The 15,031-nt window shown below is 40.0% G+C and overlaps 1 protein-coding gene across 2 annotated transcripts in view; it reads right to left on the bottom strand.

The window, feature by feature from the left end:
- The window catches only part of LOC107753121 (calsenilin-like), a 68,655-nt gene that overhangs the window by 40,876 nt on the left and 12,748 nt on the right, over nt 1–15,031 (bottom strand). For both annotated transcript variants that reach the window (XM_016569237.1, XM_016569238.1), the window contains exon 2: nt 2,923–3,097. In XM_016569237.1, the coding sequence (XP_016424723.1) occupies nt 2,923–3,097 (175 nt within the window). The remainder of the gene's footprint in view (nt 1–2,922; nt 3,098–15,031) is intronic.

Here is a 15,031-nt window from a genome sequence, read left to right as displayed (position 1 = left end):
GACAATTTACACAATTTACTACGCAGAGACTCTGGCAATACTCACGGAGGTGAAGCCATTCTAGAGGATGCTCCCTCGATTCCCTCGATCGAAAACTTCATTGTTCTAACTTGGCTTCGTCTTATACACAGCGATTTGCCAAAGCTTGTAAAGCAGAGGTATGGCACAGAGTTACGGTAACGCACTCTGGCATCCATCAAACCAGAGATATCTCAGGCCCTGTGTTCATTACTAGATGAGCTACAGTCGTCAGAGGATGCCAGAGCTATGCGCACAGCCGTTTCTAACCCTCCAAGACAGAAGCTTGCTTCACTGGGTCGATCTAAGAAGTCCTGCCCACTCTGTAAGGAGGCTCGCAGACCGGACAATCACTTCCTCAGTAAGTGCCCTTTCCTGCCCCCTCCAGACAAAGCTTTCATTGCCAGGGCGCGGCAAGTTACTGGCTCTCCATGTCACTCCGACGGCGAGTTCGAGGATGACAGCAAGGACATATCCTTCAATCCTAAGGCGGTACAGCGCGTTCACATCATGCAGTCACCCTGCCTCGAGGCTTTCCATGGTCACGTCCCCGTTAGGCTGACCATCGACAGTGGTGCAACTGGAAACATGATAAGGGCAGCATGTGCCACCAAACTGGGCCTTAAAGTCTCCAGCAGTACGCAGTCAGCTCGTCAGGCAGATGGCTCCTCTCCATTGAAGGTGGTTGGAGAAACACGCACACATTTTCAATTAGGCGGGCACATGCTCTTTTTTGATGGACTTGTGGTAGAAAATTTGGATTCGGACCTTCTCGCTGGCAACCCCTTTATGGAATGTAATGACATTTCTATCTCACTGACAGTAAACCATGCGTACAGACCTTTGAGAAGCTGTGTAGGGGGGAATTTTCTGCGAGCCCACGCTACGTTACTACTTTCTTGTCTACTGCAAGCTGCTTTCAGGTCTCTGTTCGTCATGTTGCTGGGGCTGCTATTCTCCCTTCAGATTATGCTAGTCGCCATGCTGCACAATGTGACAGTCCGGCATGTCAGGTGTGTAGCTTCGTCCGTGAATCCATGGTCTCTGTCGTGTGCCGTACTGATGTTGCCGAGCTCAGAAGTTGCCCTTTGCCAATAGGGCCACATGGGTGTCTATTCAGGCTGAGTGTCCAGACCTCCGCAGGGTACGCGCACATCTTTGGCAGGGTACATGCCCTTCCAAGAGAGTTACCAATGTCAAAGATGTGAAACGGTATTTTAATACTGTTACCTTAGCAAGGGATGGGTTGTTAGTTGTGCGGCGTGACACACCAATGTCAAACACAACCAAATGCATCGTTGTTCCAAGGTCAGCAAATGTCCACAGGTGCCAGAGAAGAGGGGGTATGTTCTGGAGGGAAAATGGGTGGCGCCAGTATGTGAAGTGTGTCGTGGATCGTGACGTGACTCCTGACGTTGTTCGTGGCCACGTTGGCCTGGGCGGAGCTCGCGCTTGGGGCTTCTTGTTATTGCTGTGTTGGCCGTCGCCATTAAAGGCTTGACTAAACTATTCTCTCGTGTCAGCGATTCAATGTACCTCACCTACACACTGGCACAGTCTGGGCTGCATTTCCTAGAGGCATTGTAAACTTCAATAGTCCTTCATTGGTATCATTGGTTTCTATGATATTTTTGGGCTTGCAAAGCTTTTAGGAAATGCAGCACTGAATTATTTGTTCACAAATCAGACTGATATGGTTCTTGAGTTCACAGTTGTGACAGTCCTCGAGTTATTAGCTCACTGGAAGGGACAATTTCAAAGAGAATAACAGAGAAATGTTGGTTTGTTCATCACAGAAAGCTATCATATGACTTCTAGCGAATGAGTTGTATAAACCACTTTCAGCTTCTTTTGTCCTAAACTTATTGTACACAGTGCGAGCAAAACACTTTTCTCAGATGACGGTCTTATATCTTAGCCATATACATTTCTCTTCCCATTTGGGTCTAAATGGATGACATTTCTGTTTTTTTTTTGCATGTGAAGCGATGCTATCAGATGCTTGGTCCTGCCATTTAATAACTGGCCGGTTAGGATTTCAAAAATGAGTTGTTTGCATAAATGTTGTTGCACTTTTGCATGCTAGCTTGACTTATAATGTTTTAGCTATGTATGTACCACACAAGCACACAAACTGCATAAGTATCAAGGATGTAATAGTGAACCATTCAGGGAACAAGTTACACAGAGAAACCTGAAAAACCATTTTTGCTCAGCCAGAGGAGTGCAATTGCGAACGTACTTTGTCTGATGTCATCTTCATGTTAACATTGTGTCTGACAGTTTTCGATTTTGTTGGACACTGGGAATGCTTCAGTCATCCTTCACTGCAACTGCATTAAAAAGAGCACGCAGTACAAAAGTTCAAAACTGTGATAACGCTTCACATCATCTAGTAAGTAAAAGGATGTGGATTGTGCAAATGTTTGTTAAAATATGCTATCACTTTAAAACCACTTTAAAAGCCAGCATTTCACTTGCATTTCCTCTACTAAACATCTCACTGCAATTTAATTTATGTTCCCTTTTCGGACAGCATGTGTGCAGTGTGTCATATTTCTCCATTAACCACATCTCAAGCCAAGACTCATTTCAAAAAGCTCAGCAGGTGATAAACACCCCTTTCAAGCCATTTCAGCATCAGCCTGAATGTAAACCAAACATAAACTAATCATGAGATAAAACAGCAACCGCATAAAAATGACACCATAATCACAATTCCAACCGTTAAGCGCCCAGATGAGCAGGAGAACCCATTACAGACATTTGTCATTATGAGCAAGACATACAGTCCCAGGCTACTCTTAGGGAACTGGACCGTCATATATGCAGACATTTTTCATCAGTGGGTCTTCCTAAAACCTCATTTCCTCCTGTGCCCTTTCCGCCATTCCTCTGTCTCACCTTGCTCTTTGGGTCCGGTGCTGGCGATGATCCATTTGACCAGGCAGCACCTCATGAGGGCTTTCCGTGTGAATCGAGGCCTCTGCCATTTGCCGCTCTCCTTCTGTCGGCCTATGCCAGGCTCCACCCCATTGGCATCACCCAGCAGACTGCCATCCACCACCTTGCCATCCTCCTGGGAGAGAGAAACAGACAATGACAGAGAGCTTATTTCTTCTCACTCAGTTAATACAGTCTGTGCTTGAGTTAAATCAAATAAAAAAATCAAACGGCAGAATGTGTCTTGCGTACATATGATACGCATCTACCCCACAACCCTAAACCTACCCATCGCGTAGCATATACACGCCAAAGTCCATTTTTGCGTATCAATACCACGAGTTTTCGTTTTTATTTGGCATACTATTTATACGCATTTTCATGAGACCGGGCTCCTATATCTAATATTACAAAGTTATCTTTGACTAAGTGTTGGAAGTACTTCAGAGAAGACACATAATTGTTCTCAGGGGGTCTGTAAACAGAACTAGATTTTCATTTTCTAAAGATAATACCAGTGCTTGCAAGGCAGCAAAAGAATAGCTTTGACATATATAGGTAAGATTTTAAACCACTTTGTGGGGAGTAGATGGTTAAACAGATGCAAAAAGGCAAACACAGATATTCACTATATGCAAACAGACGTAAGAAAGCTGACCAATCGGTATTCAGAATGCAAATATTATGATGATATCACCAACCAGAATGATTAAAGGTTTAGTTCACCCCAAAATGAAAATTCTGTCATTATTTGCTCACACTCATGGCGTTCCACAACTGTATGAGTTTCTTTCTTCTTTTGAACATAAAAGAAGATTTTTTGAAGAATGTTGGTAACCAAACTGTTTTGGTGACATAATTTACATTTTTGGTTGAGATATCCCTTTAAGAAACATCAAGACAGTGCAATGTTGAAGTAACAAATTTTTATGTATTTTAAACCTAAAACACAATATATATTTATCTTCAGGAGGTTTTCATGTTTTTGCAAAGGAGATGTGAATAAAGGATGTTTATCAGACTATGAATCTAAAATGAGCTTTTGTAGTCCTCGGGTTGTTTATTTGGGGAAAAAAGCAACATACGTAACACAGAATGATAAATTATTATGAGACATGTTTCACATATGGAAAACACAAAGATTTCAAATCAGCCTCCGAATCTAAAATTCCATAACCATATGAAAAATATCACACAAATTCCTGTGCCCTGCCATCAGCCACTTTGACATCATAACTGCGCACTGGCAGATTATGACATAATCAGAAATTATGTCATAAAATGATCTGTCATTAGAGATTACATCAGTCTTTCTTAGAATCCTGTCATTGTCACATCATAAGAGTTCTTATTATAAATTCAACATGAGATATAGAGGCAACATTTTTAATATCTGATTTGAGACTGTAACATTTCAAGATGGAATAAAGTATAACATGAGGCTTTGAGCTCTGTTTCCTGTAACAATTACAAAACTGTATCATAGCAACCATAATTTCTGCCAAAAATACCTCAGTTATTATTATTACAATAAAACTGGTAACTTGGTATCAGCCACAATCGTCATAATGTTGGAGGGCTGATTCCATATGAATTTACCTTTTTGTTTTATGGTTACACTATCATTTAATTTATGTTTCCTTCTTGCACAGCCTTTCGCCATTAATACCAGCTCAAGCCAAGACTCATTCCAGCATCTCAACAAGTAATGAAAACTGCTTTATGTCTTGTTTTGAAAGAACTAGCGTTGTTTCCTCTTATGCTGTGGGTGCTGTGTGGAGAAGTCTTATTTTGTTATTAAGAGCGATTCATTGCTTTGAGTTTGCACACATGATGCACTGTGGGCACTGCTCACTCTTATTGATGGTTTGTGCAAAGCTGAGAGGAACAAATGCATTGCGTGTTTTTTTGTCATGTTTGGCTACTCAGTTCAGTACTGAATATACAGCATGGGTTTTACAGTACTGTTTTTGGAGAATGGAGCATCATTTTAGGGAAATAATCTTCATGATTTGGAAAAACCTAAAGTAAGTTTAAGTTTGGTCATTATAGTAATTAATTAAAAAGGGTTAGTTCACCCAAAAATGACAATTGCCCCATGATTTACTCACCCTCAAGCCAACCTAGGTGTATAAGGGATAGTTCACCCAAAAATGAAAATTACCCCATGGTTTACTCACCCTCAAGCCATCCGAGGTGTATATGACTTTCTTCTTTCAGACAAATACAATCTGAGTTCTATTTAAAAATGTCCTGGCTCTTTCAAGCTTTATAATGGCAGTGAATGGGTGTCGAGATTTTGAAGTCCAAAAAAGTGCATCCATCCATCATAAAAAGTGCTCTACACAGCTCCGGAGGCCTTCTGAAGTGAATCGTTGTGTTTGTGTAAGAAAAATATCCATATTTAAAACTTTATGAACCGTAATCTCTAGCTTCTGCTAACTGTCGTACACGTGTACACGAGAGAGTGGCGTTCCAGCAGATGACGCAGGACGTAGGGCGAACGCGGTGACGAATGTGAAAGTGACGAAAGTGGAAGTGCAGTGCACCCTATTCAAACACACCTGAACCAGCTAATCAAGGTCTTACTAGGTATACTTCAAACTTCCAGACAGATGTGTTGAGGCAAGTTGGAGTTAAACTCTGCAGGACACTGGCCCTCCAGGACCGAGTTTGGTGACCCCTGATCTACACCATCAGCCTGCACACATTATAACTAAAGTAATAGTCAGACGAAGTGTTGTAGAATATATTTAATTAAAATCAGCCTTTGTGCAAACATTTACATATTGTTTTTAAAGCTACTGAACTGATTTTTTTCTTTTCAAAAGAAATTAATACTTTTAATCAGCACAGACACATTCAATTGATCAAACGTGAAAGTAATGTCTTCTACATTGCTTCCAAACTATTCTATTTCAAACTAATTATTTTCTCTTCATCAAAGAATCCTAAAAAAAAAAAAAAAAAAAGGAAAAAAATTATCGTTTCCTCAAAAAATGTTAGCAGCTGTTTTCAACACTGATAATAACAAGAAATGCTTATTGAGCAGCAAATCAGCATATTAGAATGATGTCTGAAGGATCAAGTGACACTGAAGACTGGAGTAATGATGCTGAAAATTCAGCTTTGCCATCGCAGGAATAAATTACATTTTAAAATATATTCAAATAGAAAACAGTTACTCTAAATTGCAAGAATATTTCACAATATTACTGTTTTTGATCAAATAAATGCAGCCTTTGGGAGCTTAAGAGACTTTCAAAATCATTAAAACATCTTACAAACCCCAAACTTTTAGTATACTTACTAAAATAAACTTGAAGTATACTACTTTTTGGTAAGGGATGTTCAAATAATAGCAGAGTAAACTGAATTAAACAGCAATGTGCACCGCTTGCACAGTCACCATTAAAGAATATTTCTCATGGCAGAATAGTGACCGGAAGAGCCTGTAATTTGGCTATATAATACTGAACACACTGTTTTATTCCAGGATGACCTTTTTATGAACATTTGAGCAACTGAATGGGAAAATGTGGCATTTCAAAGCTCCCTTGAGTTATTTCAGCCCACCGCAGGATCACCTGTATTGGAACCAACAAAACCTGGACTGGAGCAGACACATACAGATAAACAAAATGGCAATAATTTGGTGGTGGAAGCGGTTCTGGATTATTCCAGCCCAATAGTGACTACCTCATGTTGAAACAACTGTCACCATCATGCTTTAAAAACCAGGACGGGTCTTTTTTACTACAGGAAACCCCCGACATGTACTGTACTTCACCTCGTTCCTGCACAGCAGAGCGCCACTCATTCGTCTTTCAGCACTCAATTATTCAGACTCTAACTCTATAAAAACCCCATCAATAAAAGATCGGCAGAGAGCAAGAGAGAAGGAAACGGTAGGACAAAAGCCTCTTTTACATGCACACACAAAAGCATGGCAGGTAGAGGTTAGAGAGCCGCCTCGCTCTTCATAAACTCACAAAGAAGCCCGTCATCATCCTGAGAGTGCTTTTATAGAGATAAACACAGACATTGATTTGGCTCTCAGGGAGAGGTTGGTTTAGGCCACGCTGTAAATGCTGAGCAGCATGAACCGGGTCGAAACACAATCGCTAGAATCGAAGCTAAATACCAGGTGAGAGAGGGACTGTCAAAGAAAATGACACATCAGTCAGCCGCTGCAGGCGAGACGCTGGAAAAGGTGGCCGTTCAATCCTGACAGTGAGCGTAATCGGCTAAATTAAAAATGGAAGAGCCGCTGCTCTCGCCACATAAAGTCTAAGAAGACTGAATTAAAAGAGTCGTTGGGATTAATGACTGGGTTTCTAATAAAAATGGCAAGTTAGGTATTAGAACGACTTTGAATTAGAATAAAGAGACACATTTGCATCATATTTGTTCTGCTGAATTAACACATAATACGATTCAGACCTTTCCATCTGGTGAGAAAGCCAATCTAACAGACAGCATGCAAATGTGTCAACTTTCTTAATGATAGTAGTTTACACCCTTAAATATGCTCTTTCTTTTTACTTTGTCATTTGTTTGCAGTTTCGTGCACTAGAGCTGGTTGATATAACCAAAATACCTCAATATCAATATTTTCAGTCTGTTGTTCATATAGTGCACATTCAAAATTATGGGGTGAGTAAGAGTTTTTCATCAAGACTTAAGTCTTGATGCTCACCAAGGCTGCATTCATTTGCTCAAAACAGTAAAAACTGTAATATTGGGGAATAATATTATAATTGAACTCTTTCTATGTTAACATGTTTTTCAAATGTAATTCATTCCTGTGACGGTAAAGCTCAATTTTCAGCATCATTACTCCAGTGTTCAGTGTCACATGATCCTTCAGAAATCAGTCTAATATGCTGATTTGCTGCTCAAGAAACATTTCATATTATTGTCAATATTTCAAACAGTTGTGCTGCTTCAAAGGAACATTATTTATTTAAAATAAAAATCTTTTGTAAACTTGTAAATGTCTTTATTGTCACCTTCGATCAATTTAATGCATCGTTGCTAAATAAAACTATTAATTTCTTTAAAAAAATCTTACTGTCCAAAACTTTTGAATGATATTGTGTATACAAAGTAAACATTTTTGATCTGCATGAGAGTGTCTAAGAATCAAATCTGTAAAAAGGAGCAAAAGCCAAGGCATTTTTTTCCATTTCTGACTATGAAAACAAGGGCAGAAAGTTTAATCATTTTTATTTAAATTAACAAATATATCAATAAATAAATATTTATTTACTAAAACATTTTAATAAATAAAAATATGCCACTTGGAGACAATGAACAAGTGATGATGCAAATGAATCAAAGCTTTGAATCAAACTTATTCCTGGAAATAAACTTAACTTACCAACTCTATCTTAATGCTCTCATAATATGATCAAAAAACAAGTATGATGTCTTTGGGAAACCCAATGATCAAAAATAAAGTTAATTAAAATCACTGTGAATGTATTTGTGAATATTCAAAATGCCGTCAGACAGGAGCCCAGTAATGTTTATTATTATGCTTTGGCAACATTTTGCAACCACACAGTCATGCCAATAAAGCTCATCTGAATTTGACAGGAGACAAATTGTCGAAAAATATGTGGGCTATTCAGAGCTTTTAGTAACTCCATCCGCTTAGTTCCGCTTTTTTTCCCAAACCTTCCCATGATGCCTCAGTCGTGGGATAATCGTAACACTACTTGCCAATGATAATCTCCCTCGATCCCTCTAATTGACCCAACACTGTCTGACTCACTCTTCATTTCCCCCCCCCCCACACACACACACACACACACACATACACACACTCACACAGAGCCATGCTGTCAAGCACGGACATGCGTATGGTTACATGTTTGCACACAAACACACGCAAGCTTTAATTCCACACCAATTATTGATCTAGCAGCGTTTGAGGGCGTTATCGACCACGGAAACAGACGGAATGCAGAATACGCTCCAGTGCAAACGAGAGGACAAGATGAAAGAAACAGGAGAGAAGGCTCCACGTTTGTTTTCCATAAGGGACAGGAACGAAGGATGAGAAATACGGAGAAAGGGGGGAGACAAATAGAGTAGTGTAATTGTTCTGACCAAACACTCCCACCACGCTGAGATATAAATAGAAAAGGAGAGATAGAGTGAGAGAAAGAGAGAGATAGAAGCAGCATAACAGATATAGAGTAAAATAAAAGCGAAAAAAAAAATCCACCACTGGATTTGTTCTTACTGACGCCAATTAGCATAATGAGCCCAGAAATACACTAAAAGAAAGGGAAGACAGAGCGGAGGAGTGAAGAAAACAGATGAAGGGGGAAATGACGGAGAGAATGGAAGGTTATTGGAAGATATAGAGATGATATGAAACCATTTTGGAAGGGGGAAAATTTGCATAGCTATTTCTGTGCATTTCATTGGAGAGGGAGATAAAGAAAGAGACAGAGTTAAAGAGAAAGAGAAAGAGAGCAAGGGGAGAAAAAGAGAGAGGAATGAGAAAGAAAGAGCAACAGTGAGCGAAAAGACTCAATGACAGGTGAAGGAATACAATAAATTCACAAATTCATCAAAAACTAATTTAATGCAGACTAAAGTAAACAGAAGGCAATGTGTGAAGTTCACAGTGTGCTTTACTCCTCTATTGTGCCTTTATTTGAGATCATTCATTTTGTTTTCGTGATAAATGTAACAGCCATTTAATGCATTTTAATATGTTTGTCTTTGTTCATTCTTACCTCTTATGAGACAGAAAAGGGGGAACTCAGATGAAATAAAAATCCCATTAAGTTATTTCTAGGGATCAGAAAATTAACATACAGGCATTTTTGACTTGCCCAATAAGCGACAACCTAACAACACCCTGGCAACCAAGCAACCGCATAGCAACACAGACAGCATTACTCAGAACCCAATCTCTTGGCACATTTGTAGAAAGACTTTTTAAGCACCATAAGCATGTGCACAATTTTCTCCACAAATAGCAATGAAGTAAATTCTTAATAAAGGTTCTTTATCGACATCTATGGTTCAATAAAGAACCTTTAACATCGATGGAAACTTTCCATTTGGTAAAAGGTTCTTTATAGTCAAAAACATTCTTCACACTAAAAAATAAAAAAAGGTTCTTTGGGAAACCCAATTCAACTGGTTCATGAACAACATAATCCATTCTTGAACAAGATGTCAACAGCAACTTTGGTGGCATATGTGTTATATTGCATATTTGGTTGCATTTTTGTTCAATGAAATGCTCTTTTGCAATTAAACGCTATTTACTCTCACTACAATGAACCAAAAACATGAGTCAGTGCATGGGCATGAACAAAAACATTCTCTTAAAAGATATATTCAAGAGCTCTGTTTCGTTCATAAACAAAGCAACACTAATAGCACTGTGCTGGAAACCACCCAAAACACCCTACCATCATGGCTGCAAGTTGCGCAGCACATCCTTTTCTTCAGAAAACATAAAAATTTATTCATCCTTTATACTTTTACTCAACAACTACACACACATTCCAGTCACTCCTTCATTCAATATATTTACAAATACACAAAACATGTCCTTGTTTAGCATTTAATGCCAGAGAAGCAGACAGAGTCAGGACTGTATAATTAAAGCCTGAGGGAGACTCTTTTATTCAGAGGAAAGGGAAGATCTCTGCGTTAGATCAGGTACAGAGTCACCATGAACTGAACAACCTCAATCCACTCAAAAGCCCACACACAAATACACAGACACATTTAAAAAGAGCGTTCCTGTAGCTCAAACAGTAAAGCATATGGCTCTAGCAACACCAAGGTCAAGGGTTTGATTCAAAGGGAATACCTTGGAAGCTAATTGTTTTGGTAAATGTAAATGTAAAAGATGCAATCCACAACAAATGTAGATGTTATGTTTAGAATAGGATACTGAATACTGTGTAGTATATACAGTGCAGCCAACTATTCTATAAAAAAAAACAGTATGTGAATGCATTATGAATGCATTATGCATGGTTGATCATTCTAATTCAGTTACACTGAAAATGGAAGGTGAAGTTGAGCGCATGATATTGTCAAATTACTGCACATTTTTGCTAATGTATAAGGTCTTTAGGGAATTGTAAACATACAAAACATTAGCATACTGTGCACACTGTAAAAATAGAAAAAGTAGTATAGGAGTATGCTATTCTGAACAAAAGCCCAAGACAGTGCTCTTTAACCTCCTGTTGTAACCAGTGCTTAGCATTGATCACATATAGATTAAATGCTGGGTAAATCTACATAATTAATGAGAGTGGAGCCACACGTGTGCTGGGAAGGAGGACCCGCTGGATAAGACTGTTTGCTCCATTAAAACACCATCAAACATGCATAATGCTCTCTGCCCTTGAGTCTGCTTCCATGAGCAGAACGACAGCTAAGTCTAAGAGCATGTGAGAGGTTTCCTTTTCCTTTCTCTGATGATATAATCAATTATAACCTCTTTATAATCAGTGTTTCTTGGTCCAACATTGCTGCATAGAAGGAAACAGTAGCATTACGGAAGCAGAAGTTAATATCTACATGCATTCATTTTCAACAAAGAGAAATTGATTTGACCTACCATACAAATTGCAAAATTGACTGACCTACAATGAGTTCTTTCTTCATCACATTTAATATACAATTTCCTGGTGTAAAAACTACATTACCCATAATTCTAAAAAGATCTCCATCAATCAGACAAGTCGCTGTTACCATGGAAACGCCCACCCACTACTATGAACCACTGTGTGGCCATGCACACACTGCAGCTAAATTTGGTTGTCATTCGATCTTTTAGTGCTTAATCTTGTTCTGTACACACACAGTTCAGTAACAACCGCATTCTACAATGTGAATTAACTCCCGAAAAATTCAGGTAGAGAAAACTGCATTTACAAAATTCACTCCTGAAACTTTTTAATGCATATGTGACCTGAGTTTCCTTACATTCTTAAACTGAAATGGACAAAAACGCAAGGGATAGAGCAGGGGTCCTCAACTCTGGACCTTGTTAGTTTAGCTCCAACTCTAATCAAACACACCTGAACAAGCTAATCAAGGTCTTCAGGATTACTACAAAGTTGCAGGTAGGTGTGTTTAATCCAGGTTGGAGCTAATCTCTCCAAGAAAGTGGATCTCTGGTCTAGAGACCAAAGTTTTTAGAAAGGTGAAGTTTTTTGAACAGTGTCATGCATGAGACGCTGCAAAAGATGTATGACACAAACGCAGTGGTCAAGCATGTCTATCTAAGCATTTATGTTTACATAGCAAACCAGTTCCAAAACCTCCACAGTGGTACACAAAATGCGAGACACAGGGGAGTCAAATAAAAAAAGCAAGGTCTAGAGATATGTTAACTTTTAACTTGACACAGCGTTCTAAAAACATAGCGTTCATGTGCATGACGCTGCAAAAGACACAAGACATGAGTGCAACGGTCAAAGACATCCATCTAGCATAAGTAACATAGAAAACAAAAGGAATAGCAGGGCAGTGAAAGAAAAAAAAAACTCCCCAAAAGGTCTAAAGATGCGTTGAACAACTTTTAACTGGAGTGCTGCATTTTTAGGACGCTTGTGTTAAGAGCAAGACACTGCAAAAGAGGCAAGATGCAAGCACAACAGTCAAACAACTGTCTATCACAAGTTTACATAGAAAACCAATTCAAGCAGAGCAGTGGAACACAAATATGTGAGACACAGGGCACTGAAAAAAAAAACTCAAGGTCTACAGACATGTCTGGACCGCTGTATTTTTAAGATGCTGTGTCATGTGCAAGACACTGCAAAAGAGCTTAATGGTCAAACACATCTGTCTAGTGTATGTACACATTGGAAAAACTGGAAAAGCAGTGCAGTGGAATGCAAAAACGTGTTATGTGTGAACAGACTCTTACACTAGCAATATTATATTAAACACAGTGCATGTTGATGGCTGAATGAATAAGTGGGTGGTCACTGTTGACCTTCAGATGACATTACTGTAAGATGTAACATCAAAAGTAATCATGCATGGCGAACCTGATGCTTGAGCATGTGGAATTAAAGGTTGTGATCATCTAGTTCCCTCAACTATGTCCTTGAGAGGAAACGCCAGCCCTTATGTAACCATGTGACATTTTGTTTGTATTTGTAATACAAAAAAAACTAAAGATAGACAGAGTGTAACGTGTCTGTTGTTTTCTGTTAGTCCCAGTTTTTAAATACCCTTTGTTCGTTCTAGTCTCAGTCCGTCTGGGTTTGCATTTATGTTTGGTTGTGTTTTACTAGTTATTCTACATTAAAACGTTGATTCTTGACATGTTCCTCTGTCGTGCGCTTTTGTGTCAACCGAACCCTGACATAAAGATGGTTTAGCATCTTTTTTTTTCTTTTTTGCCCTCTTTCCTGTCACTATGGACATTCCTGCCATTGCCCTGCTATGCCTGGAGCAGAGGGACCACTCACCCCAGAGGCTGTCAATGCGTCTGACCAGGTATGTGAGCCGGCAACAAAGCACGTGCCTGAGGGAGTACTAGTGGAGATCGATGGCTTGGAGGGAAGCCCCGCCCACACACTGAGGGTGAGCTGCAACTGGCCTCTGGAAACTATTATAAGGAACTAAAAGACATTTTTGATGGGGTTTTAATAGACTGGTTTGGGGAGGTAATACTCAATTCTTCTGAGTCTCCGCTGGTTCCGCCCAGCAAGTTAATTCAGCAAGTCCCTCAGCCATGCCTCCACTGGTTCCTGTCAGTCCCTCAGCTCACCCTTGGTCAGCGCCATCCGGGTGCTCTGATTCGCCTCGGGCCTTCCAGTCTCCAGTTCTGCCTCTGTGTGAGAATCCCTTGTCTCTGCCTCCAGCCTTCGAGTCCTGGTCTCAACCTCGGTCCTCTGACCCATCGGCTCCTCTTGGCTCCTTGCTCCCTCGTCTCCACCGTGGCCCATCATCCCACTGGCTCCACCTGGCTGCCTCATTCCTCCAGCTCCACCTTGGTTAGTCGTCGACCTTCCTCCGCTATGGTATTCCACTCCTCTGGCTCCGTCTGGCTCCTCCACCTCTCTGGCTCCACTGTTGTCCACAGTCGCTCCAGCTCTGCCATGGTCTTCCGGGTCCCCTCACATGAGCCGTCAGCTCCGCCTTGGCCCTCTGGACCTTGGGTGTCACCCTGGCTCTCCGTCTGCTTGACTCCACCTGGGTCTGCACCAGCAGCTCCATCTTCATCGCTCGTCCCCAGGGTGTTGTCTGCCAAGTTTCCACCAAGGGTCCTCCATCCCTTGACTCTGCCCTGGGGCCTCATCCTGGCTGGTCTCTGGACCAGCACCTGTCTCCTGCTCGTGGCCTCCCCCTGACTCCTACCACCCTCCACTCCCCCATGACAAAGTCTTAAAGTCTGGCTTTTAAAAAATCTGAACATTTTTAATCTATATAGTTATTGATCTCTTTATTACTATCGTTACTATTTAACCCAGTGCTAAAAATTGGCCCATGTCTTTTGCTCGTTTTCAGACGATGGGTATGATGGGACGATTTTGGGTATGTTTGGACTATTTAGTGTTTTATTAATTGTCTGGAATGCTTTTTTAATAGTGTTATACAATATAGGTGTTTGCTATTGTTTTATTAACTCAAAATTGCACCTGATGTGCATTATGTATTCTTACTGTTCCAGCAGGCTTGCATCTTATCTATTTAGGGTTGTGTGTTGTCGCTTTGTGTGCTTGGATGGCTAATTGTGGAAATTATATTGAGTTATTGTGCTGATGTTTTGTTTTTGTTATTTCTTTTGTTATTTTAAAGGTTTTTAAACACCTTGCCAAAGGACTGTGTTGTGTCCTCGGGTACTCAGTAACTGCACAAGTAAATCCTCTTAACCGTTTATTCAACAGATGCTACCTTTTTACAGAACTGTATCTTCTTCTTAGGGAATACTCAGTAGAAGCTCTACACGTAACAATATACTGCCACCTTGTGGTTAAACTACAAAACACCACATTTCCCCTCTCACTTGAAAGGGTTCTTCTTATCACAGGTTATTTAGAACATTATTATTATTATT

This window comes from Sinocyclocheilus rhinocerous, unplaced genomic scaffold, assembly GCF_001515625.1.
Source record: "Sinocyclocheilus rhinocerous isolate Xijiao unplaced genomic scaffold, SAMN03320098_v1.1 scaffold20, whole genome shotgun sequence".
Classification (NCBI taxonomy): domain Eukaryota; kingdom Metazoa; phylum Chordata; class Actinopteri; order Cypriniformes; family Cyprinidae; genus Sinocyclocheilus; species Sinocyclocheilus rhinocerous.
This window is presented reverse-complemented; position numbering and strand designations above follow the sequence as displayed.